The following is a 27,215-nucleotide window of genomic DNA, read 5'->3' on the forward strand; positions in this document are numbered from 1 at the left end:
AGTTATAAAATAGAAATAGATGAGATTTTAAACAGAAGATAAAAGGCTGGAGCCAATGAGCTAAAAGGTTACAATTTTTTTTTTTCTAATATAAAAAAGGTTAAGGTAAAAAGCTAAAACCATGAGATGAAACATCTAAAATAATCAAGTAAATTTGATCAAGGTCAAGCACAGAAGCACTGAAAAATGAAAACTGCACTAAGAAAAGAAAATAGCAAGAAAAAATATACTTTTAACATGAAAAAGCAGAAAGCTCAGAGATGAAGGGAGACAACAGAGAAAAAGTAAAAGAGGAAAAATGGGAAAACCCCCTAGAAGCAAGCTCAGTGGATGTTGGATCTCAGATATACTCCGGGGTTATCAGGCGGCATTGCAAGGTGCTGGAGAATGAGCCCCGTCCCAAACTGCCCAGGGTTACCCAGAACCGTGAATCCCACCCAAGGCCCAGGGGCCCTCAGGACCCCACACTCCTACCATGGCCACAGAAACTTCCCAAGTGACCCCTGTCCTCAGTTCATCAGACCACTTCACTGGCTGTGGGCTAGCCTGGTTTTCCAGTCAGAAGGACTCAGTTTCATCCCTCTTTACTAATTGACTGTGTGACTTTGGGCAAGTTTCCTAACCTCTTTGAGTCCCTATCTTTATCTGAGTTGTAAAAATGATGAACAACCTCATAATCACAACACTGAAAGTGTCAATTCATGTGTGTCTCACTGTTAGTATTGTTTTTAATTAATTTATTTATTTGAGAGAGAGAGAGAGAGCAGGGGAGGGGCAGAGGGAGAGGGAGACAGAATCTCAAGCAGACTCCCCGCTGAGCGCTGAGCACACCTGGGTACTTGATCCCATGACCCTGAGATCACCACCCGAGTGCAAATCAAGTCAGATGCCCAAATGACTGAGCCACCCAGGCATCCCGCACTCTTAGTATTTTTATTATTTTACTTGTAAAGATAGCCCCTGCCAAGCACTAAACAATTTCCAGATGCATCTCACTTCATCCTCACACTCATCTATGGTACCATTACTCATCTCAGTGCCAGGAACATCACCCAAGACTCCCAGATGCTCAGAGCATTTCCAGCAACAACCTTACAGAGAATGTGTATCATCAATGGCCTCTGTGTGAGGAGCTCACTCTCATGAATCTCAAATTATAATCCTCTACTGAACAAAGGTGCACAGCCAGGAAGAAAGCACAAGTAGAGATGGAGTAAGTTTTCCTAACTAGAAGGAGGCTTGGGCATGCTATGCCAGTCTTCAGTAGGGTATTGAAACGCTGCCTTAATGATATTCCCTTTTCAACATTTCAGACTCGACAACATACGCACATTTTCTGTTTAATGCGTTTGATACGGACCACAATGGAGCTGTGAGTTTTGAGGTAAGTCATAGACTTTTTTTAATATATGATTTGACTTTAGACACATTGCAAGAAATTTAGTCTATTTATAGGGAAAATCTGAGTTTGGGTGGTTTAATAACATTTTTTTTCTTTTTGAGACTTTTTTTCTTTATTATTATCACTGTTGCTATTATTGTAGAACACTGAGCATTAGATCTACCTTCTTAACAAAACTGTAAGTGTATATTACAATATTGTTGACTACAGGTACAATGCTGTACAGCACATCTCTAGAGTTTATTCCTTTTGCTTAACTGAAACTTTACGCCCATTAGTCACTGCCCATTTCTCCCTGCCCCAGCCCCCCACAACCACCATTCCACTCCTTGACTCTAGGAATTTGTCTATTTTAGATACCTCATGTAGATGGAATCATGCAGTATTTGTCTCTCTCTGATGGCTCAGCATGTCCTCAGGTTCATCCATGTTGTTGCATATTGCAGGGTAGCTGTTGTGAATAGAGCAGCAACGAATACGGGAGTCTAATATCTCTTTGAGATACTGATATCAAATACTTTCGGATAATTATCCAGAAGTAGGATTCATGGTATTTTTATTTTTAATTTTTTGAGGAACCTCCATACTGTTTTCCGTGTAGTGGTTACACAGTTATGATTCCCATCGACAGTGTGCAAGTGTTCCAATTTACTCACATAAAAAAAGCAAGAGAGGAAACACAAACAGGGGGAGTAGGCGAGGGAGAAGCAGGCTTCCCAGAGCAGGGAGCTTGATGAGGGGCTTGATCCCAGGACCCCAGGATCATGACCTGAGCCGAAGGCAGACGCCACCCAGGCACCCCTATCCTCAACACTTCTTATCTTTCATTTGTTTGTTAATAGCCATCCTGATGGGTGTGAGGTGCTATCTCATTGTGGTTTTTATTTGTACTTCCCTGATGATTGGGGATGTTGAGCATTTTTTCATATACCTGCTCGCCATTTGGATATATTCAGAGTAATGTATATTCAAGTCCTCAGCTCATTTTTTGGTGAGTTGTTAGATATTTACTATTGAGATGAAGGAGTTTCTTATATATTTTTGAGATAACCCTTTATCAGATACATGGTTTCCAAGTATCTTCTCCCATTTTGTAGGTTGCTTTTTCACTCCACTGATTGTTTCCTTTGCTGCTCAGAAGTTTTTTAGTTTAGCACCTGTTTATTTACTCTGTTGCCTGCGCTTTTGGAGTCCTATCATGAAATCATTGACAAGACCAATATCATGAAGTTTTTCCCCCAGGTTTACTTTTAGGAGCTTTACAGTTTCAGGTCTTATGTTTAAGTCTTTAATCCATGTTGAATTGGTAAATGTGTATGGGATAAGGTAAGGATGGAATTTCAATCTTTTGAGTGTGGGTATCCAGTTTTCCTAAAACCATTTGTTGAGGAGACTATCCTTTCCCTTTCCCCATTGTGTATTCTTGACACCCTTATCAAAGATCAGTTGACCATATGCGCATGGATATACTTCTGAGCTTCCTATTCTGTACCATTGATCTATATGTCTGTCTCCATGCCAGTACCGTAGTGTTTAGATTAGTATAGTAACTTTGTAATATACTTTGAAGTCAGGAATTGTGATGCCTCTAGCCCTGTTCTTTCTTAAGTATTGATTTGGATATTTGTGGTCTTTTGTGGTTCCATATGAATTTTTTCTATCTGTAAAAAATACCACTTGGGATTTTGATAGAGTTGTAGTGAATCTGCAGATAGCTTTGGGTAGTATGAATATTTTAACAATATTAAGCCTTCCAACTCATGAATTTTCCATTTGTTTGTGTCTTCTTTAATTTCTTTCATCAGTGTTTCACAGTTTTTAGTATGCAAGTTTTTCACCTCCTTAGTTAAGTTTATTCCTAAGTTTTTTATTCTATTCTTTTTGGTGCTATTGTAAATGGGAACGTTTTCCTATCTTCCTTCTCAGATAATTCATTGTTGATATATAGAAACGCAGTAATTTTTGTATGTGATTTTGTATCTTGCAACTTTACTGAATTTGTTTATTAGTTCTAGCAGTTTTTTGGTGTAATTGTTAGGATTTTCTATGTATAATATCATGTCATCTGATTTATTTTTCTTACCTAATTTCTCTAGCTATGACTTCCAGTACTCTGTTGAATAGAAGTGGCAATTTTGGGTGTCCTTGCCTTTCTCCTAATCCCAGAGGGAAAGCTTTCAATTTTTCATCATTGAGCATGTTGTCAGCTGTGGGCTTGTCATATATGGCCTTCATTATGTGAAGATGCTTTCCTTCTATTAGTTTGTTGAGAGTTTTTATCATGAAAGAACGTTCAACTTTGTCAAATGTTTTTTCTGCATCTATTGAGATGATCATGTGATCTTCTTCTTTATTCTGTTAATGTGGGATATCACATTAATTGATTTGTATATGTTGAACCATCTTTCCATCAGGGGGATAAAGATTACTTGGTCATGTTGTATGATCCTTTTAATGGGCTGTTAGAATTTGTTGGAATTTTGTTGAGGATTTTGGATGTATATTTATCAAGAATATTAGCCTGTAGTTTTCTTTTCTTGTGATACCTTCATCTGGTTTTGGTTCCAGGGTATTGCTAACCTCATAAATGAGTTTGGAAATATTCCTTCCTTTGCAATTGTTTGAAAGAGTTTGAAAAGGATTTGTATTAGTTCTTTAAATGTTTGGCAGAATTTACCAGTGAAGCTGCATGGTCCTGGGCTTTTTTTGTTGAGAGATTTTTGATTACTGATTCAATCTCCTCATTATGGGTCTGTTCAGACTTTATGATTCAGTCTTGGTAAGTTGTATGTTTCTAGGAATTTATCCATTTTTTTTTTCTAGGCTATTCAGTCCATTGGAGTAGAATTATTCATAGTAGTCTCATGATTCTTTTGATTTCTGTGGCATCAGTTGCAATGTTTCCTCTTTCATTTCTGATTGTTTTATTAATTTGAGTCTTTTCTCTTTTTTTCTTAGTCTAGCTAAGAGTTTGTCAATTTTGTTTGTCTTTTCAAAACCCCATCATTCAGAAGCACAGGTGACAGCCTGGACTTGCAATTGGCATTTGAATTGGGGAAGGGCAGTCTTGTAGGCCTGAGACCTTCACCTGCGGGATCTGGTCAGAGCTGTGAAAAGGTCAGAGCTAAGTTAAATTGTAGGACACCCAGCTGGTGTTAGAGAATTGCTTGGTGGTGTGGGGCAATTACACACACATGCACACACACTACATTGGAATTGGACGCAGAATTTTTAATATATATCATGGAGACAAGGTAATTGGGGGTGGTACACTTTTGGGGAGTAGGGGAAGGTGCATCTTACATGTAAGCAGAAATTTCAGTGAGTGCCATGATAAAGGGCAGATGATGAAATGGGATCAATAAGGAAAGGTACTTATAAGGCTCTATGAAGGAAGCCTGCCCATGGATTTGATTAACTAGGTGTGAAGGACAAGCATGAGCTAGTTAAGGGAATAAGAGCTCAGGATGAGAAGCAGTGGGGAGTGAGTCAGAGGCAGAAGCCTGGGAATGAAGAGAAAGCATTTGTAAATCACCTAGAAGTTAGAATACAAAGGGAAAAGGCCAAGAAGGAAGACTAGATGAGGAGGCAGAGGCCAGCTCCTGACCTGTCTAAGGCAGGATGCTAAGGAGGCTGGATTCTCTTGTGGGAAGTGAGGAGTCCTTGAGGAATTTTCAGCAGGGAAGTCATGGGATCAGGACCATGTTCCTAGAAACAAGAAGTTCATTTAGTAGCTCTGTATTCCAAGAATGCTGAAAGGAGCTAACTTAAGCCAAACTACAATTGAGGCATTGGTGATGAGAAGGAGGAGACAAGTTTAAGAGATATTAAAATTAAATTGATAGACTTATATTTCAACAGAATTTGCCATGTTTAGAAGGGGGGAAGTCCAAGTAGACATTGCCAGCTATCTGGGAGCAGGGGCTTCGTTGAATCAGGATAAGAGAAGAAAGCACCACCTTCTAAGCTATCACTCAGTCAGTAGCCCCAGGAGGCAGGGTTCCCAGGGCAGCAAAGTGTCTCCACGCATGTACTAGGTGCTCCTGAAACTGAGTGCACCTAAAATAAAGACTCCAGGCCAGGAAGCTCAACATGTCATCTCTTTTAACTTAACCAAGAAATAGCACTGCGGAGAGAAGAGTAGAAGCCGGCAATACCAAGTCAAAGGTCCAGTAGACCAAGAAACCTGCAGTGGTGAAGGCGAGGGCAGTTGGGTTTGTCCTGGATATGGCAGTAGCAATGGGGGAGGTGTGGGAGCATCACAGGTAGCATCTGTAACATTTCTTCCATTGATGGCAGTTTAGGATCACCCCATGATAATCTGGTGTTAGCGTTTGCTGCATTTCACCAACCAAGATTAATTCCAGCACAGCCTTAGTGTAGCAATAACATTGAAGTCAACGGTTCCAGTTCACCTAATGAAATCTTTCATAGCTAGTTTGCAAAAATCGAGTAGGATAAAAAATACTAATGATTTCATTACTTGAAATTACTTTTGTATCAGAAATGTCCCATCAATTACCTATAGCACATTGTATCTAATTTCAACATGTAAATTTAGTCTGGTGTTAATGATATGGGACCATGCGTAACATTGCCATTACAATATTTATGTAAAATGCTGGTAATTGTGATGAACGATTATAATTTGGAAAGTTAGTTGTAATGACTATCTATTATAAGCATGTTGGTTATATGTCTTTTCCTTTAAAAGCAAACTAATGGCTGAATTAATAAATGTTAAATCAAAATCAAATTTAACACTAGGCTATTGTAACTGTTTTTCTAAAATAATGAGCTAATAATTTCTTTTTTTTTCTTTATGACTTTATTTATTTATTTTTAATTTTATTGTTATGTTAATCACCATACATTACATCATTAGTTTTTGATGTAGTGTTCCATAATTCATTATTTGTGCATAACACCCAGTGCTCCATGCAGAATGTGCCCTCTTTAATACCCATCACCAGGCTAACCCATCCTCCCACCCCCCTCCCCTCTAGAACCCTCAGTTTGTTTTTCAGAGTCCATCGTCTCTCATGGTTCGTCTACCCCTCCGATTTCCCCTCCTTCATTCTTCCCCTCCTGCTATTTTCTTTTTATTTTCTTAACATATATTGCATTATTTGTTTCAGAGGTACAGATCTGTGATTCAACAGTCTTGCACAATTCACAGCGCTCACCATAGCACATACCCTCCCCAGTGTCTATCATCCAGCCACCCCATCCCTCCCACCCCCCACCACTCCAGCAACCCTCAGTTTGTTTCCTGAGATTAAGAATTCCTCATATTAGTGAAATCATATGATACATGTCTTTCTCTGATTGACTTATTTCGCTCAGCATAACACCCTCCAGTTCCATCCACGTCGTTGCAAATGGCAAGATCTCATTCCTTTTGATGGCTGCATAATATTCCATTGTATATATATACCACATCTTCTTTATCCATTCATCTGTTGATGGACATCTTGGCTCTTTCCACAGTTTGGCTATTGTGGACATTGCTGCTATAAACATCGGGGTGCACGTACCCCTTCGGATCCCTACATTTGTATCTTTGTGGTGAATACCCAGTAGTGCAATTGCTGGATCGTATGGTATTAGCTAATAATTTCTAAAATCAATTAGCTACCTGGAAAACCTCTAGAAAACAGAAATGATTAGGCAATGAACATATTTTGAGTAACAGTAGCATTCTGGGAGGTATAGCAGAGACCATTCTGATTCTACAATAAAGAGAAAAGGAAGTTTTCTACTTAATTTGCTTAAACCCAAAAGGGCAGAGTGAATAAGACAAGGGAGTGAGGTGGCACCTGAATCTAGCCCGTGGCTGGGCCTAATCCCCTCCTTGCCATTCAGTGGCTGTGAGACCCCGGGCTGAGAATTTAAACTCTCTAGGCCCCTTAGTGTTTTCATCTCTGTAAAATATCAGCAAGCAAAGCTACTTTACAGGAAATGTAAGACTGAAAATGTACTAATATCAGTAAAGGGCTTGGCTCAGTGCCTGGCACCAAATACATGCTTGATATTTATAAGGTGTTACCAAAGTAGTTATTACACGGGACATTTTTCTAACAAAGCCAATTAATAACAACATTGGTCATCTTGTTAAACAGTAATCTTCTATCATTGAACATATTCATTCAACAGCTACATGATCGCTCTATCCACGATGGTATGAAAGATAATTCTGCATTTCACCATATAATAAGTATTACTGTGTGTCAGTCACTAATACTAAATGTTTAAAAATAGTATTAGCTATACACAGTAATAATAACTGACTCTTGTTTAGAACTCATTTGAACTCATGAGTTAGGCAATTGTGCTGAGTGCATTATATATACTAGCTTAGTTCATCTTCACAGGTACCATTATTAACTCCTTTTTAGCAAATGAAGAAAGGGAATCATGGACAGGTTTAGCAACCTGCCCAAGGTCACACAGCTAGAAAGTAGGAGGGCCAGGATTCAAACTCAGGCAGTCTGGCACCAGAATGCATCTCTTACCAACTTGTTATCCTGCCTGAGAGATGTATATAGATCCCCAGCCCCTCATCTGAAATTCTCAGAGCCAGCTGAGTTTTGTCATTCACAGCCCTGCAGATTTAGACAAGTAATACCCTGCACACACTAGCCCATATTATTTAATGTCTCTGGTAGCGTCCGCAGCATGCTATAATCAAATGTGTAATATTCATGCAGTGAAATATGATACACAATAAACATGGCAGGGACTGCTACTGATGACCAATGTCCATGTGCTCTGCTTGGTGATCTCATGAATAGGCCATAATCCCAGCCTCTCCTGCAGTTAGGTGGAGCCATGACTGAGATTTACCAATGAGATGTGAGTAGAAGTGACCACATCTCCTTCTTCTCTCTTCCTATCTGTGGGGACTATGAGCTCACATATTTCAGTTGGCCCTGCAACAAAGTGGAAGGAGCCCGGATCTCTGAATGACTGCATGGAACAGAGCACTCTCCCCATTTCACTGTATGTGAAGTAAGTTTATATGGTGCCAAGTCACTAAGATTTGAAAGTGTTGGTACAGCTGTTAGTGTCCTCTGATTAATATGATAGAGGCAGATTAGATGATAGATAGATGATAGATGATGATAGATCATATGTAGACTGAGAGATGATGGATGGATAGATAGGTAGATAGATAGATAAATATATAGATAATTAGAAATAGATTAAAAATAGTTTTATGTCAGTTCACTTCAAGTTTTGGCACTAATGAGTTTGGCACTCAAATTTACGAACCAAGATTGAACCGCAGCTCTGCCTAAGTCTCTAAAACCTATGGTTTTAACCAGAGATCATCACACTTCTCCGTTCAGAGCCAAATAGTAAATATTTTGGCTTTGTGGGCCCTACAGTCTCTATTATATCTACTCAATTTTGCTGTGTAGCCACACACAAATCCTAAGTAAATGGGCATTGCTGTGTTCCAATAAAACTTTGTCTACAAAACAATATGAGCCCTGTTTGACTCCCCAGACCATAGTTTTCCAAACCCCATTCTTAACCATTACAATAGATTGCTTCCTCCTGAGGGCTTGAGCCACAGTGTTTGCTAGATGACATCTAAGATGGCATTCTATGATCTGATTACTGAATATTATCACCAACTTTCACAATTCGCATTCAATCCATCCCATCCACAAAAATCACTGGTTACTGACACAATTGTTGGCTACACGATCAACTCTGAACCTTTACCACCATTTCAACAATTACCATCTGCCAAACATTATCACCATCAGGGCAATGCATACCTCTGAGCAGGTCCCGAATGGCAAGTTTACTTGAATTATTGAGGCTGACTTAAAATAACATTCTGGAATAGCTATACCTGCTTCCTACAGGTGACATCAGAGCTATGGTTCAAAGCTTCAAGAAAACACCATTCACTGACAATCCAATTCATACGAATGAAATGTGAGTGGCACAGCCTGGAGATGTTATAAATCAAAAAAGTAATCTCTTCGTCATTCACAGTGATAAGAAAAAAATGTTTTTCTCCCAAATATCATTTATGGTTATGGCAAAACTTTCTTTCATTTTATCAAATTAAATAGCTAATTCAGGGCACCTGGGTGGTTCTGTTGGTTGAGCACCAAACTCTTGATTTTGGTTCAAGTCATGATCTCAGGGTCCTGAGACTGAGCCCCACATCAGACTCTCTGCCAGAGTCTGCTTGTCCCTCTCCCTCTCCTACCCCACCACTTGTGTGCTCTCTCTCTCTCAAAATAAATACAATCTTTAAAAAAATAAATAGCTATTTTCTTTTGAGATGTCAGATACCAGTGGAAGTTATTTAGGCAATGTTACCAATAAGTATAAAATTCTGATTTTATCACATTTATTAATCATTAGGGTTTATCCTTCTTATATCTCTTAACACAAACACACACACTTACACAACCTGTACACATAATTCTGTTCTTGTCTAGTGCCCATTGCAGGGAGCTATTGAAAGGAAAGTGAAAGGTAGGTTCAGAAGTCTTCTCATTTCATTTATGCATCTAACAAATACTTATTGAGCATGACTATGTGCCAAACACTCTTCAAAGTGCTGGCTGGGGACACAACAGTGAACAAAAGACACAAATCTTTGTCTTCATGGAGCTTATAGTCTCCCATTTTCATAGAATCCAACTGTTTTCACAGTTGGTTCTGTTGCCCTGGGCCCCATCCATACCTTTTTGTTGATTCCCAGGGAATCTGACCAGGCCACATGTGTCCTGGTTTTTGCTTGTCGTCCGTCATTCTGGCCTGCTTCTTCCCTGTGGTCTTGCCTAGTCTTGCCATGGGGGTACTCAGTTCCTCCTGCATTTGCTTACCATTTCCTGTAGGCCCTAAGGGCAAGTCCTTTTTTTTTTTTTTAAGATTTTATTTATTTATTCATGAGAAACACACAGAGAGAGAGAGAGAGGCAGAGGGGGAAGAAGCAGGCTCCCAAGGAGCAGGGAGTCCGATGTGGGACTCGATCCCAGGACTCTGGGATCATGACCTGAGCCAAAGGCAGACGCTTAACCATCTGAGCCACTCAGGCACCCAGGGCAAGTCCTTTAAACCTCTCATAGCACATGCTACAATGTGGGGTAACAGCAGATTATTACGAGACAGACAAGAAAAGCATACAATAAATATCTGACAGACCACAGGTCAGATTTGTTTTTTAAAATTCATTTTTTAAATAAAGTTTTTTTAAATTTTAGACCAGATATACCTTTACAGAAAAATTGCAAAGATAGTACAGACAGTTCTCATATACCTCTCATCCAGTTTCCCTATTATTAGTATCACATTAAAATGGAATACTTGCTACAAGTAATGAACTAATATTGATGCATTATCCACTAAAGTCCATGCTTTCTTCAGATTATGTTAACTCTTACCTAATGTCCTTTTTTTGTCCATCCTATGTAGGATACCATATTAAATTTAGCCACTAGATCTCCTTAGGCTCCTCTTGGATGTGACAGTTCTTTAGATATTCCTTGTTTGTGATGACCTTGTGAGTTTTGAGGAGTATGGGTCAGGTGTTTTGTAGAATATCAGATTTGCTTGATTTTTTTTTCTCATAATTAGGCCAAGGATGTATGTTCTGGGGAGAAAGCCCAAAGAATTAAAGCGCCATATTTTATCACATAAAAGCAAGAGTACATTTTATCAACATTGTTGACTTCTACATTGGTCACCTGGTTGAAGTAGGGTTGGTTATTCCTCTACTGTAGAGTTAACTCTTTTTCCCCTCTTTCCAAACCATACTCTGGAAGAAAGTTATTATGCACAGCCCACACTTTAGGCTGGAGGAGTTACGTTCCACCTCCTTGAGAGTAGAATATAATTTACATAATTTACTTGGAATTCTTCTGCCTGGGATATTTGTGTCTTCTCCACCACTGATGAATTTATTCAAGAAGTCATTTATATCAGTATGGACTAATGGAGATTTATTTTGTCTTTTGAGTTGTAATCCAATATAACCCTATTTATTTCGTTGCTCAAATTGTTACAGTTTGGCAACTGGGAGATGTTTCAGTCAACTCCTGTATCCCTTCAACATTCTCCTATCATTGTGGTTGTTTCTTCTCTTTTGCTGTGTTTCTTTCATCAGATCCTTATTTTCTGGCATTACAAGATGCTTCAGGCTCATCTTTTGTCTTCCCTGCCCCAGTCCTGAATTAATCTCTAACTTTAACATCCAGCCTCTGTGGAAGCTCCAGAAGTCTCTTCTCATCTAAAAGAACACATGCTTCTCAGTCAGACACAGGGTTCAAATCTAGATACTACCACTTCTAGCTCTGACGCTTGGGCAGGTTCCTCATTCCCTCTGTGCTTGAATTTCTTCAATGTAAATTGGAAATAATCATGATAGATACATCACAAAATTGTTGTATGATTAAATGATGGATTTAAAGAGTTTTGAAAGTTTCATGGCACATAGAAAATGCTCAGTTAATGTTAACCCTGGCTGACATCTGGTCAGTCTCACAGAATTGATCTCTCTCAGTCTCAGTGTTCCTGGACATGTAACTCTTGGGCTTCTTAGCTGATCTTCTTACAGCTTTCATGGTCACACATATATTTGCATACTGACACACTTTTTTTTAAAGAAGCTAAGGCTATTTTATAATGCATTTATGAATTAATTTTATAGCAAGAATTATGAATTCCTGGCATTCATAATTTTCTACAAATGTTATTAGGAAGTAGATGAACTGCAAATCACTATGAGTCATTATTTCACATCACCCCACAATTCTGTCCTATAGTAGCAAGAGAAGAGATATGGCCTCTGTTTATATCATACTGTTGTGTATAACCACAGCCCATTGATTCAATTCTAGTCAAAATGAGGCCTGAGCTTTGAGTCAGAGGTCTGGGTTTGATTTTTAGCTCCCTGCTCACTGACTATGCCTTGGCTTGGTCACTTGTTTCCTCTGAGCATCTCTCTACAATATAAAGACTGCAATACCTACTCCCTATGGTTGCATGAGGCTGACATGAAATAATGCACAGAAATTGCCTAACACAGGGGCCCACACACATCCATAAACTGTAGTCATTATTACTATTAAATTTCAGTGCTCCCAGGACCCAGGACTTATACTCCTTTCCTAAGGAAACAAGTCAAAATGATGGGAAATAGAGAACAATGTTTACACAGCATCATTTATAATAAAGAAAAATTTTAATTTACTTACATAGCCACCAATAGAAAGTATGGTTAAGTAAATCACAGTATATCCATATGACAAAGCAGTGTTTCAAACTCCAAATTATGATCATTAATATGTGGTAAAATTAATTTAGAGATTAATGATAAGAATGTTTAAAAATTAATAGAAGAGAAATGGAAATAATTACTTTCTGGTGTACATGTATGTGTTTGTGTGTGTTCTAGGTTGCCATTTAATATGTAATTATTGTGGTTTGGGGTCCAAAGTGTTCAAAAACCACTGTGATAGTATCATTAGATTAAACCATATGAAATTAATATTCTTGCAAATATGATAAAAAAAAGTCAGCAATTTGGGACTCCTGGGTGACCCTGTTGGTTGAGCATCTGACTCTTGATCTCAGCCCAGGTTTTGAATCTCAGGATTGTGAATTCAAGCCCAACGTTGGGCTCCATGCTGGGTGTGGAGCCCACTTAAAAAAAAAATCAGCAATTTCATAGGGTTCAACCTAATATGTAGTAATTTAAATGATGTCACAATGAATTTTCAGTGATGTGGGAAAATGCTTGTAATTTTAAGTGAAATATACATTATTATATATACATACATGACCTTTACTATAAATATGCTATGCATAAAAATGGAAATGTTCATTTTGCATAAGTGATAGGATTATGTGTGATTGCAATTTTCTTCAGTATAGTTTTCTATAATTTTTTATGTAAATCAAGCATATTTATGTATACATTTTTTATGTATTTATACTCATTTTTGTTTAAAAGTTTATTAATGTTTAATGGCCTCTAGTGAGATCGAACCAAAGAACTTTCCTCTAACTTTATATGTCTGTCATCACCTTTTAAGACGCTAAATTAGCTAAATAGACAATATTATATATCAAATGAGGTAAGTACATTATCCCTTCTGTATGACAAAATCAGGCCACAAATCTTAGAAAATTTACTTATTACTTTTTAGACATATTGATGCCTGATGCAAACTTCAGATAGTACCTGAAATTGTGTCTTTCAAATACTTCAAAAAGTGGCTCAACTACTGTGGAAGCTTAATTCCAATCACAGGAGGTCATACCAGAGAAAATAAACAACCTTTAAAAATTTCATGAAAATACATAAGCAAGCATAAAATTAGAAATATACCAAACACGTGTATGATTTTCCATACCGAATCTGTCACTAACTAGCTAGTTAACATTCCTAACCTTTGGTAAGTCACTTAATGTTGTTTTCCCAACTATAAACAGGACTATTTATTGCAAATACCCTAAACACATGATTATAAGCCATATTGCTCTTTGAGTGGCAGGTAGGGAGGCAGGATGTTTTTTTTCAACCTCAGTAGTTCCTCTGGTGAAATTCCAAACTGGCCCCCTGCACCCAGACAGCGAGAAGAGACTGAAGAAAGAGGCCACTCCAGAATGGTAGGTGGCAGGTGTAATTAGTAAGGGAACTTACCTATGAGGCTTGTCGTGGGCAACTCCAAGACAAGTAAATCTCTGTACTGCCCACCAGAACCTTAAAAAATTTTATGGAGGCCTTAATGGGATTCAGTCACATATACAGTCCAGATGGTCTCAGCAAGACCTTACTTTCTCAAGGCTACATCCTTGAAGTGGCTCCTTGTCCAGAAAGGGTGGGCAGACCATACATTCCAAGGACAGGGAAGGGGTAAGAGCCTTGGATTGCCTGAGCCAGCTTGTGGGTCAAGCAATGGTCATGTCCTCTTGATGACCTCCTCTGACAGAGGAAGACTAATGTCCCTGTCATAGCAACCAGAACTAAGGCACTAAGCAAAAATTTGATAGATACCAAAAAGCTCACAACTGAACAAGGCTGGGATATTATAAAGTCAAATCTTTATGCCTTTTTCCTTCTTTTGCTTCGATCATAAGAGAATGGAAACCACAATTCAGTACCGATCATTTTTGTGCATTAGGGAACAGATGCAAGCTTTTTTCACAGATAAAAGGTAATTGCAAAGTACTCCAAGAATTGTTTTTTTTCTTTTCTTTTTTTTTTAAGCATTGTGTCTCCTACTCAATAGATTTCAGTTACCATTCAGAAAAGCGTGGAGCAAAAACCACATAAAACACACTGAGTTTCTCATTTTTCTTTTCCACAAGTAAGGAATCATTCTTCTTTTGAAATAACTGCTTATTGATATCATCCTGCAAGATGGTATATCACAAGGTAGAGGGGTGCTCAAGGTCCACAGCCATCTTTTAATGTAAGTAGTTTTGGGATACATAGTACTTAAGAGGAAGATGTGAATCAGCTGTCAGCTTGTAAATCAGGATATTTTTGTTTACAAATAATAGAAAATCACATACTAACAAAAACAATGTGATGACTTTATTGGCTCACAGAAAGAAAAAGTCCAGAGATAAGGATGGCTACAACTAAGGGTGGGCTCTCCCATAGTCACAAAAAATGCCAGCCGCTCCTTGGCTCCAAGCTTGACTGTTCATTTCGAGCAGACGTGGACTGAGTTCAGTTGTATGCCAACCCAGATCCAATTGCCTTGACCAAATAATATGAACCTCTTGACTTTGCTCAGGTCACAGCTCCATCACTAAAGCTAGAGGTGGAGAGCACTTCTGCAGAATTGGATGAAGCACCAAGTGGAAATTAGTGGGGGCTTAGTAGGAAGGCAACCAACAAAAGTCCATATGTGACTTTAAAAGTGCTTTTCACTGATGCCCTTGTCTGCTCCATTTGGTGATAGGGTCAATGCCATTGATGATTTCTGTAGGCCAGTTGTTCTCAAAGTGTGATTCCTGAATCAACAGTATCGGTATCCCTTTGGGATATGTTAGGATTATATATTCTTGCACCCCAACCTAGACCTAATGAATCAGGAATCCTGAGGGTGGAGCCCAGCAAGCTGTGTTCTAGCAAGCCCTCCAGATGATTATGTGGCAAGCTAAATTTTGAGAACCAATGCTCTAAGCATGTCTTCAAAGACTTTGTATCCAGTCCCCCTTTTCAACTAAGAGCACATAACTATTACTTAGTGATTTGAAGCAATGGATAAGGTTTATATTGATAGTCATCAACCTCATCTGGCCTCAGCAATCTTTCTCTGAGAAGCCTACCTTCCCATACTCGGCAGTGACTATTTTGTAGCTTCTAATAAGCCAAAGCTTATAGTTTACCAGTTGTACATTGCACATTAACTCTTGATTATAGTATGTTATATATTTCAGATTTATATATATTACAACAACTTTCCAGGAGATAGCATGAAGTATTTTGAGGGATGTCCACCTTCTCATAATTTGCACAAGTCACCTGTCTAGTACCATGGCTGCCTCCTTATTTACTTAAACCTTCGATTCTTGCCCTTTCTGCTATATCTGTCACTCCCAAGCAGATGACATCCATTGAAGCTGTCAGGTGGGGACTCACTCATCCTCTTGCTCTTATCAGCTGCTGGCATCCACAGGATGTTCCCCTTCTTCTGTGTTAACTGAGAAAATGCACCTCCTCCCTCCAGAGCTCAACCCTCTACCTGCACTTGGGTCCCAGAACGATCAGCCCATCTCTTGCACTCCCTCCTTCTCTCTCACACACACCTTTAGTAATCTCTTCATAGAGAGTTCCATCCAGTAATCAAAGTGCTCATCTTCAAAAATCTCTCCTGTAATCCCATATTCCTCTTCAGATATAGCCGGCTGTCTATCATCGTTACCAGCCAAGAGTCATGAGTTTTCTTCTAATCTCTGTCATTGTTTGCTTCTTCTACTCCTCGGAAAGTTCTCACATCACTCATTGGTGACCTCCATTTTGTTGATCCAATGAACATTTTTCATTCTCCAGCAGCATCTTGTATCACCATGAACCATCCTTTTCTAGGAAAATGAACTCCTCACTTGACCTCTCATACTTCCTTAGCAATTTATTTTCAAGATCCCTTGCCGGGCTCTTTTCTCTCTGCCTACCAAATACTGTAATCCTTTGTGGCCTTCTGTTGAATTCTCTTTTTCTCTCACTTTACATTTTACCCTGAATAAAGATGGGAAGTAAGGTATGGTTATCTGATTGTCACAGCACCATTTGTTGAAAACATAACTCTTTCCCCATTGCATGGTCTTGGCACCCTTGTTGAAAATCAATGGTCACAGATGTTTATTTCCAGATTTGCAACGTTATTGCACTGGTCTATATGTCTATTCTTATGCAAGTGCTACATTGTAGATTTGTAGTGAGTTTTGAGATTGGAGTTTGAGCTCTCTAACTTTGCTTTTTTTTTTCCATATTGTTTTGGCTATTTGGGGCCCTGTGCAATTCCATATGAATTTGAAGATCAGCTTTTCCATTTTGGCGAGAAAGTCAATGGTTATTTTTTTTTAAATTTTATTATGTTATGTTAATCACCATACATTACATCATTAGTTTTTGATGTAGTGTTCCATGATTCATTGTTTGCGTATAACACCCAGTGCTCCATTCAATACATGCCCTCTCTGAAACAAATAATACATTATATGTTAAAAAAAAAAAGATAGTAGGGAGGGAAAAAGGAAGGGGGGATCAGAGGGGGAGACGAACCATGAGAGACCATGGACTCTGAGAAATAAACTGAGGGTTCTAGAGGGGAGGGGTTGGGGGAATGGGTTAGCCTGGTGATGGGTATTTAAATTTTTTTTAATAAAATGATAACTGTACACCTTCTTAGCATGATTAAAGTCAGTATCATGCTTAAAGTAGAAACACTAGAAACAGCCTTATTAAATTCAGTAACAAAATGGCTATTATTGTTGTTATTATATAATATTGTCTTGGATATATTATTCACTACATTTAGAAAAAAGGAAGTAATTAAAAATATAAAAATTAGAAAGAAGAGGTAAAACTAACTCCATTTGCAGCTAATATGATTGCATCCATGAAAAACCCAGGAGAATCAATTGAAAAACTATCATATACAAGAGAAACACTCAGTTAGTTGGCAGCCTACACAATTATTATAGAGAAATCAATAGCTTTTGTATATACAAACAAAAGTAATTTGGAACACGTAATAGAAAAAAATACCTCATTTAAAACAGCACAAAAGGATTAACATACCTAGAAATAAGTATCACTAAGAAACATGAAAGAACAACTTGGAAAAAAAACCAAAAAGGTCTAAAACATACCAGAGTATGGTATGCTGAATAATAGCCCACCAAGTGTCTACATCCTAATTTCTGGAACTTGTGAATATGTTACCTTACATGGTAAAAGGAGCTTTGTGGGTGTGATTAAGGATCTTGAGATGGGGAGATCATCCTGGATTACCTAAGTGGGTTTAATGTAATCACAGGGGTCCTTGTAAGAGGGAACAGGAAGATCAGGGTAAGAAAAGAAAGATATGACAAAGGGAGCAGAGACTAGAGTGATGTGCTCTGAAGATGGAGGAAGAGGTCACAAGCCAAACAATGCAAGTGGCCTCTAAAAGCTCAAGAAAGCAAGGGAGCAAACTCTCACTCTACATCCCCTGTGCTCCCCCATTTTGATTCCAGCCCAGTGAAACTCATTTCAGACTTCTGACCTGAAGAACTGTTAAGATAATAAACATGTATTATTTTGAGTCACTAAAGTTGTGGTAATTTATTACAGTAGCCAGGAGAACACTGATAAATAGGTTCAATGACAAAAATGACTTGGACAAGGGCAAGGTCTCTCATAGTCTTGATTAGGAAGACTCACCAACATGCAGTTGTCAGTTCTGCCAAAGCTGATCTGTAAATTTACCTCAAACCCTTCAAAAGTCATGTGCAGTATTAAAGCAAGAGAAAATAGCTGGAAAAAAAAGATTGACCAGGAGGAAATAGCCCTAACAGCCACTTTCATATTTGGGCTGATGTAGTAGAGGTGGATAAACAGATTTACTAATGAAATAAAATAGAAATTTCAGAAATATAAACAAATATATAAAAGATTTAAGGATATGATAAATCTTGCATCTCAAAACAATGGGTAACAAATAATAGTGTGAAACCAGATAATTATTTAAAAACAGTGGATAAATTCCAAATGGAATAAGGATTTGAATGTATCAAAGTAAAACTTATGAAGTAGTAGTAAAAAGCATGGGAGTATCTTTCTATAACTTCAAATGGGGGAAGCCTTTTCAATATGACATAAACCAAAAGACATAAATTAAAAGACTGACAAATTCTAGAATATAAGAATAAAAAATACCTACTTTGCAAAAATCAATATAAGAAAAATCAAAAGAAATGACAAACTGGGAAACAACACTGGAAGACATATCCCAGACAAAGGATAATTTCACTAATACGTGAAGAGTTTCTATAAATCGAGACATTTGAAAAAAAAAACATTCAAATTTATTTAAGATACAAATATAAGTAATTTGAGAAAGAAATAGCTTCCCATGAAATTGGAAAACATAAAAGTTTGATACTATATAGTATTGACAAGCTATAATATTCTTATACATAAAAAATTCTCATATATAGATTTTGAGAGGGGAGTTTGGGACACAAGTTGGAAATAACTCTAAAGTTTACAAATGTTCAAATCCTTTAACCCAGAAATCCCATGTCTAAGCATTTATTCTACAGATATTTTTGTTCAAGTATGAATTATGTACATATAAGGTCACTCTTCGTAACAGTTTTTAGTAAGTTTGGAAATCTTTCAATACTCATCAATGGGAGAGTGGTTAAATAAACTATGGTGCATTCATACACATTATGTGAAAAAGATTGGAATTATTTCTAAGATTGTTAAGTGGGGGGGGGGGAGTACAGAACAGCCTGTCAGACTATTTGTGCAAAGGGATTTGGAATATATAAAAATAAATATGCCTTATACTTGTATATGCACAAAAATTCCATGCCAGCTGCCCAAGGAGAAAGAAAAAGGGTAGCTGGGGTCCAGGAACAGAGGATTTTTCACCAAACATCTTACATATTTTTAATTTTGAACTATGTGAATATTACCTACTTTTCAAAGTAAAAAAAAGAAAACATTAAAATTAAGAAAACTGGGACAGGAAAACAGCTATAAAATGATGGAATATAGAAATGCAGAGAGAAAAAGCAAATTCACCCAGAAAGCCACTTCTGCATGCCCCTTGGGCTCTTCCGTTCCCATCTACCAGTGGATTATCAGATCTGCGTGAGCTCAGAATTACCACATTGTGATGGTATCTCTGCTCCACAACAAATATATAGGAATTTGATCAAGTTCAATCAAACCAGCCTAACCATGATACTGGCTAAGGGCTTCGTTTACTTGGCAAACACATAACCAATGCCCTTGCTAGACATTGTTATAGTTTAACTCTTTTAATCCTCACAAAAACTTTTAAGAAGTAGGTATTATTATCCCCATTCTACAGATATGCAGATTGAAGCAAAAGGAGGTTAAACGGTCAGAGGACACAAAGCTGTCAAGTGACATCACTGGAATTTGAGGTCAGGCAGTCTGGCTTCAAACTCCAGGCTCTTAACCACTGCCCCATGTGTGCTATAACTTGATTCCTAAGTAACAGTTACAGTTGGCCCATATCTTAAAGACAGACCATATTTCTTGTTAGCAGATCTTTTTCATGGGAAGTTTGCTATGTATGTGCTTGTATTTCTTAAGATAGTGTTATCAGATTCTTTTCAGTAAAAGAAATTGTGTGCAGTTGTGGTAGAAAGCCAATACCAAGTAGAGCATGCATCTTGCTGTTTGGGTGTCTGTCCTCATAGCATTTCCAGTTCCACAGGTGATTTAAGTCACAGTTCCCAAGTCAAAGATGAGAATGTTAAAGCCAAGGAGTGGTTTATGCCCACAGAGAACTCTCAGAAACAGAGGACCAAGAACACATTATCTCACTAAATAATGGTTCAAAAACCCAGAGGGTTGTAACCCTTGCTTCCATCGTTTGAGAGAGACTTTTATCATAGTCGGTGTTTTATTTTTTTTAGAAATGTCATATCAAATTATACTTTTATTTCTTTTTAGGATTTCATCAAGGGTCTTTCCATTTTGCTCCGAGGGACAGTTCAAGAAAAACTCAACTGGGCATTTAATTTGTATGACATAAATAAAGATGGCTACATCACTAAAGAAGTAAGAAATGCCTCACCAACACAACGCTCCTTTGGATTCTTTCCATTTTTCTAACTTTAAATGTTAAACAATTGAAACTATTAATTTGAAAATTGCATTTTTAAGAAATCTGAAGTATTTTATGTGGTGGTGGTGGTGAAATACTCTAATAAAAAACTTGCAATGGCTAGGAATAATTTATGGTACATCTAACTTCAAAGTAAATATAAAACACATAAGGATTGTACCCCTGTTTCCTAATGGCATTCAAATAAATACTGTAAATTGGATAAAGACTATGGTTGGAATCAGGAAGAAAATGTATACAAATTATGCTTGAATATTTGGCCTGTGACCTTTTTTTCTTCTAATATAATGTGGAAAGAAATACAATTTTAAAATTGCAGAGACTGCAATGACCTGTATTGTGTAGAACGTGACCTGATGGGAGTGGTGGGGCCCCCAAACACTGCCAGGCAGGCTATGCAAGAAAAAAGGCCCACAGACCAAATTAAGAAGCTCATATCAAATGGTTTATGAAACCAGTATAAAACACCGTGAGAAGGGAAAAGGGATGGGGTAAGTTAACAAATTTAGGATAGGGTCCAAATGGGGTTGAAAGACATTACATGAATCCTGGGGGATCCTCAATGTTCATATGTCCCTTCTCCCTGACTCACTTGCTTTTCCGGAAGTTTGAGTTTTGAGCATGACGACCCTCAAACCAAAGGTACCCAGGGTTACTGACCTGACCTTACTCGATAAGAGACATAGAAAGTGCACCTGACCACAGGTATAGTGTGACAATTAGCCTGATCAAAGGCCATAGGCTTTGTGTTTTTTGAGCGGAAGATACATAGGGCCAGAATGTTTCGCACCAATGGATGGCTGAAGACCTCATGAATATTAAGTGTTTATGCATATTGAATATATCCTGAATAGCTAGTGCCTCCTGTAACTGGTGTACAGTACTACAGTAAATATTTAGTACTCGGATGCCTTGGAAATATTAGGTACCTCTTGGCCCTTCCATCCCTTTCTATCTCTATGTTTAACACAAACATGCTGGTCTTACACATAACACATTTCATGAATTCTGAAGTCAGACAAACTTCTTGCTACTTACCTAAACTCAAAACATCTTAAAATGTTTTACCCATGACTTATACGCTATAAACTACTTTATCATTAATAGGAGAATTGAATAATCTCAAAAGTAAATGTATATTACATCTGTATTATTAACTTAATCTAGACTTTTATATGGAAATTTCAATATGAAGGAAACAAATGTGAATAAATCTGAATGTTTGGATAATTAGATATTATTTTTACTGAGATTGAAAATGACAAGTCAAAAACTAGATTTTGTTTTAGTTAAAAAATTAATGAAATTTCAAGGAATTCCCAAGGAATTTCAATGAAATATAGCCATACTATTTTGAATAACCTACATGTGCAATTTCTTCACTTAAAGCTATAGTAGGAAGAAAACAAGGAAAATCCTAATAAGCTTCGAAATGTATCAGTTTTCATATAATGCTGTTGATATGGAGTTCATTCTCAGTAAAAGGAAATTGATGATCAATATATAAGATATATAATAACTCAATAAAACAAAGACAGTCTATAGGAAGTCTATGGAAATCCAAACATTAAACCAGAGCAATTTTCCTATCATCTTGGATATGTGGGAATTTACTTACTTCATTTTGAAACCAAGACCAAAATTAATTCTTACATTCTGACCCTGCTGCTTTTAAGGCACAAAACTGTTGGCTTCTCCTCTGGGACAACCAAAAGGCAGTTAATGAATAATAAAACATTTTTGAAATAGAGTAGGAATAATCTGTCAGAGTGGTTTCTTCATACAGCACATGCAGCCTCATGTGTGTGCCTTTTACTTTTCAGGAAATGCTTGATATAATGAAAGCAATATATGATATGATGGGTAAATGCACATATCCTGTCCTCAAGGAAGATGCTCCTAGACAACACGTCGAAACATTTTTCCAGGTAGGAATGCAAGTAGAAGTCAGAGAGGGAGTGAAAAAGAGTAAATTTCCTAATGCTTGCAAAGTGTCATGATAATTCAAAAAAAAGCAAAAGAAAAAAACCACTTTTACTGAAGGGACAAAGCAATAGAATATTAACCATCATACTAATTTAGTAATTTTGGTTTTGAATTTATTAGAATACTGATAACTACACTTATTGAACATTCACTATATCCTAGACAGAACACTAAGGAATTGCTGTGTTTTTCATGTTTTTATGTTTGTTTTCAATAAATTCTCAAAAGAATCCTTATGGTTATAAATACTCTTTAGCCTCAATTTACAGATGAGAAAACCAAACTCTGAAAGTGTCCGCAAACTGCCTGAACTGTCATAGCTAGAGGGCCAGATTTTATCTAGGGCGATTCTAGAGGTCTACCACATTCTACTGAAAAGGGAACAGCCTAGCAGCAGTTGGCCATATGATTCTTTTATTTTATTATGTTATGTTAATCACCATACATTACATCATTAGTTTTTGATGTACTGTTCCATGATTCATTGTTTGCGTATAACACCCAGTGCTCCATGCAGTACGTGCCCACCTTAATACCCATCACCGGGCTAACCCATCCCCCACCTCCCTCCCCTCTAGAACCCTCAGTTTGTTTCTCAGAGTCCATAGTCTCTCATGGTTCATCTCCCCCTCTGATTCCCCCCCTTCATTTTTCCCTTCCTGCTATCTTCTTTTTTTACATATAATGTATTGTTTCAGAGGTACAGGTCTGTGATTCAACAGTCTTACACAATTCACAGCACTCACCATAGCACATACCCTCCCAACGTCTTTCACCCAGCCACCCCATCCCTCCCCCTGACCCCCCACTCCAGCAACCCTCAGTTTGTTTCCTGAGATTAAGAATTCCTCATATTAGTGAAATCATATGATACATGTCTTTCTCTGATTGACTTATTTCGCTCAGCATAATACCCTCCAGTTCCATCCACTTGTTGCAAATGGCAAGATCTCATTCCTTTTGATGGCTGCATAATATTCCATTGTATATATATATCACATCTTCTTTATCCATTCATCTGTCGATGGACATCTTGGCTCTTTCCATAGCTTGGCTATTGTGGACATTGCTGCTATAAACATTGGGGTGCACGTACCCCTTCGGATCCCTACATTGGCCATAAGATTCTTATCACTAAGAAAGGACTAGCTCGTGCTCTGAAGCAGATCCTCCCTGTAAAACAGGCAGGTGGACTCTTCATCAGCTTCAGCTGTGAGGGTATCAAGGGAGGTTATCAAAGGAGGGTACCAAGGGAGAACTCTGAATGAAGTTTTTTGTTCTTTTCTTCCTGAACAGAAAATGGACAAAAATAAAGATGGAGTTGTTACCATAGATGAATTCATTGAAAGTTGCCAAAAAGTAAGTAATGGTAGTAAAGAAACTGTCCCTTTTGCTTTCATAATAATCAGACTAAGTAGAGTCAGCTAGCCACCACGAACTGAGCAAAGCACAACGCTGACCTAAGTTTACCACTTGTACACAGCTAAGAGAAGCCTACCACTCTGAAAACAGGCATCAATTTATAATTCAATTAATTAACATTTATAGAGTGCCTACCTTGAGGAGAGCCATGTAGAAAGCCCTAAACATACCAATGTTACACATATACTGCATTTTTGTTTCCTAATTAGAGAGTCTTCATCACTGAGGGTTAAAACATATGTGAGATTTGAATTGCTCTTTGCCCAGACTGAGCATATAACATATTATCTCTATAGATTTAGAATTCCAGTACAGCAAAGTATACATCACAGGCAAAGTTTGCATTCAATTTCTGAAGGAAACATACTGCTTTAATGTATGAGCACCAGAAATGGCTTTTCGGTTGAACCAGTAAAGGTCTTCGGTCATAAAAAATAAAGAGTGGAAAATTCAGAGGAGAAATCCAAATGGTTTTCCGTTATCTGGTGGGAGACCAGTTTTAGCTTACCTAAAACTATTTGATTTGATGCCTGGGTAGAGCCAAAATTAAGAATAAATACTTAAGATAAATGTAGAGACAATGAGGTTTATTGATACTTTAGCTTTTCTCTTTATTTTCAAATTGATATACTTTCCCTTTCTTGGTGCCTGCTTGCTTCTAAACTCATATTTCGATGTGGTGGTCTTTAAGAGCGTTAACTTGGTGACATCAACCTGCTGATGCTGTTCCTTGGCTTCTAGCACCAGAAGTCAGCACAAGTTTAGCTACTATTTACCATTACTATAAACAGTTCACCAAGTGCCATTCACAATCTTCAAGTGCCTCTATAATGCTCAAAGTCTGTCCCCTTGCTTCTAAGGAATATGCTAAATTGAACACAGCCACTGGCCCAAGGTGGCTCTCAAACAATCCCTTCTCTGGCGTTTTTAAAGGCTCCTAAAGGGCCTACAGGCCCTAACAGGCCCTAACAGACCCAAAGAGAGAGCTGAAAGGACTATAGACATGTCTCCCAAGCCCCAACCTCTAATCCTCAATGGAGTTGCCTCTTAGCTCACACACAAACCCTGTTTCCTTCTACACGTACAAGTCTCTGTGACTTGGCCCGCGATCTACCTGGAATGCCAAAATTTGCATTTGCTCACTTATTTTTGGTCTTACCCTTGGCGCCTCTCTAGTTTTCATTCTGCCATTCCAATTTGAGAAATATTTTCTATTAACACCAAGTAAGATTCAAATGAAATATTTAAAGCCTGCAGACTCAACAAAATGTAAAATGGGCTCTCCATACTTATCTATATGGAAAATGGATAGGATGATATTTATATTTGCAAACACTTAGTATTCGAGCTTTAGGCCTAAGCAGTGGTGGGAGAGGCAGTACTTAGAGGCAAAAAAGTGTCCCTTCCCTTACAGAGATACTTAATTTAATCCCACTGTGTTTCTCCCTTACAGGATGAAAACATAATGCGCTCCATGCAGCTCTTTGAAAATGTGATTTAACTTGTCAAATGCATCCTCAATCAAACAGACAAATGTGAACTACTCTACCACACTTAAAGTTGGAGCTACCACTCTTAGCATAGATTGCTCAGCTTTACACTGAGGCATATTATGCAAACAAGCTTTGTTTTAATATAAAGCAATCCCCAAAAGATCTGAGTTTTCCAGTTACAAATTTGCATCCTTTTCATAATGCCACTGAGTTCATGGGATGTTCCAAGTCATTTCATACCCTGTGACTATTCAAAAGTAATAGAATCTGGCATATAGTTTTATTGATTCTTTAGCCATGGGATTATTGAGCTTTCACATTATCAGTAATTTTAAAATACCAGTGTTTTTTGCTACTCAACTGGATGTATTCAGCCCCAGGATTTTAAATGGTTTTCTAAAATATTGGCATCTGCATTTAATTTCCAGAAATTAATTTTCATGTTTGTATGCTGTAATTCCATTTATACACTAAGTAAACAAAACAAGATTACTATAATTAAAAAACAAACAAACACACAGTTCCAATTTCTATGGATTTGCCACCTTCTGTTAAAGATATTCATTTATCTGGCATTTTTTATAACATGAAACAAATTAGTTCATCACCAGATGTCAGCATATGCCTAATAAAGCTTATTTAATAAGCATTTCTTAATTTTTCATAATACATATCACAGCCAAGGCCTACATGATGTATATAATTTTGGATTTGTCCAATTCTACAGATTGACTGTTTTCTATTGTGTCATTAAGTGGAGGTCCAAGAAGGTGTGGAACAAAGCAAAGATGTTTATAGGCATACGCAAAGGGTCAAGATATCTGCCCTCCAGTACATGGTAATACTTAATGCCAAGTAATTTCTAACAGCATTGAAGGCCTATTCCGCCCCCTTTCCCTTGACTCCTTCAAGGTACCTTTCTTTTACATGCCATTCAGGGCCAAAGAGACCTGGACTACCCCAATGCCTACAGGGAACAAAGAACAAGCAGAATTCACTTTAAAACCATCAGTGAGTCCATTCTGTCAAGAACTACCATACCAAAACCTCACTGAAAATGAAAATAAATGCCAAGCAATTCATCTGGACTGTATTATGATTTTGCTCATCATAAAACTCCAATAATTCAGATTCTTTTTAATGATCATAAGCCAAAATTGTAAAGTTGCCACAACACTACTAAGGATACACACACCCTCCCTGTTTTGCAGAAATCTCATAAAGACCAAGAGGCTACAGTAGGAGGAAATTTGCAACTGTCTTTGCAACAATAAATCAGGTATCTATTCTGGTGTAGAGATAGGATGTTGAAAGCTGCCCTGCTATCACCAGTGTAGAAATTAAGAGTAGTACAATACATGTACACTGAAATTTGCCATCGCGTGTTTGTGTAAACTCAATGTGCATTTTGTATTTCAAAAAGAAAAAATAAAAGCAAATAAAATGTTTATAACTCTACTGTCTATGTTATAGGTATTTATTCCAACAAATTTTATAAGTACTAGATTAAAAATATTGTTTTTCTTACGGCATTGTAGGATTGTA

The 27,215-nt window shown here is 37.6% G+C and overlaps 1 protein-coding gene across 4 annotated transcripts in view; it reads left to right on the top strand.

Annotated features, from left to right (window-relative positions):
• Nucleotides 1–26,203, top strand: part of KCNIP4 (potassium voltage-gated channel interacting protein 4) — a 1,107,243-nt gene extending 1,081,040 nt beyond the window's left edge. For all 4 annotated transcript variants that reach the window (XM_021679401.1, XM_021679402.1, XM_044912762.1 and 1 more), the window contains 5 exons: nt 1,314–1,384; nt 20,595–20,702; nt 22,593–22,697; nt 24,052–24,114; nt 25,631–26,203. In XM_021679401.1, the coding sequence (XP_021535076.1) occupies nt 1,314–1,384; nt 20,595–20,702; nt 22,593–22,697; nt 24,052–24,114; nt 25,631–25,678 (395 nt within the window). In that variant the 3' untranslated portion in view covers nt 25,679–26,203. The remainder of the gene's footprint in view (nt 1–1,313; nt 1,385–20,594; nt 20,703–22,592; nt 22,698–24,051; nt 24,115–25,630) is intronic.
• The last annotated feature ends 1,012 nt before the right edge of the window (nt 26,204–27,215 follow it).

Source organism: Neomonachus schauinslandi, chromosome 2 (assembly GCF_002201575.2).
Source record: "Neomonachus schauinslandi chromosome 2, ASM220157v2, whole genome shotgun sequence".
In the NCBI taxonomy this organism is placed as follows: Eukaryota; Metazoa; Chordata; class Mammalia; order Carnivora; family Phocidae; genus Neomonachus; species Neomonachus schauinslandi.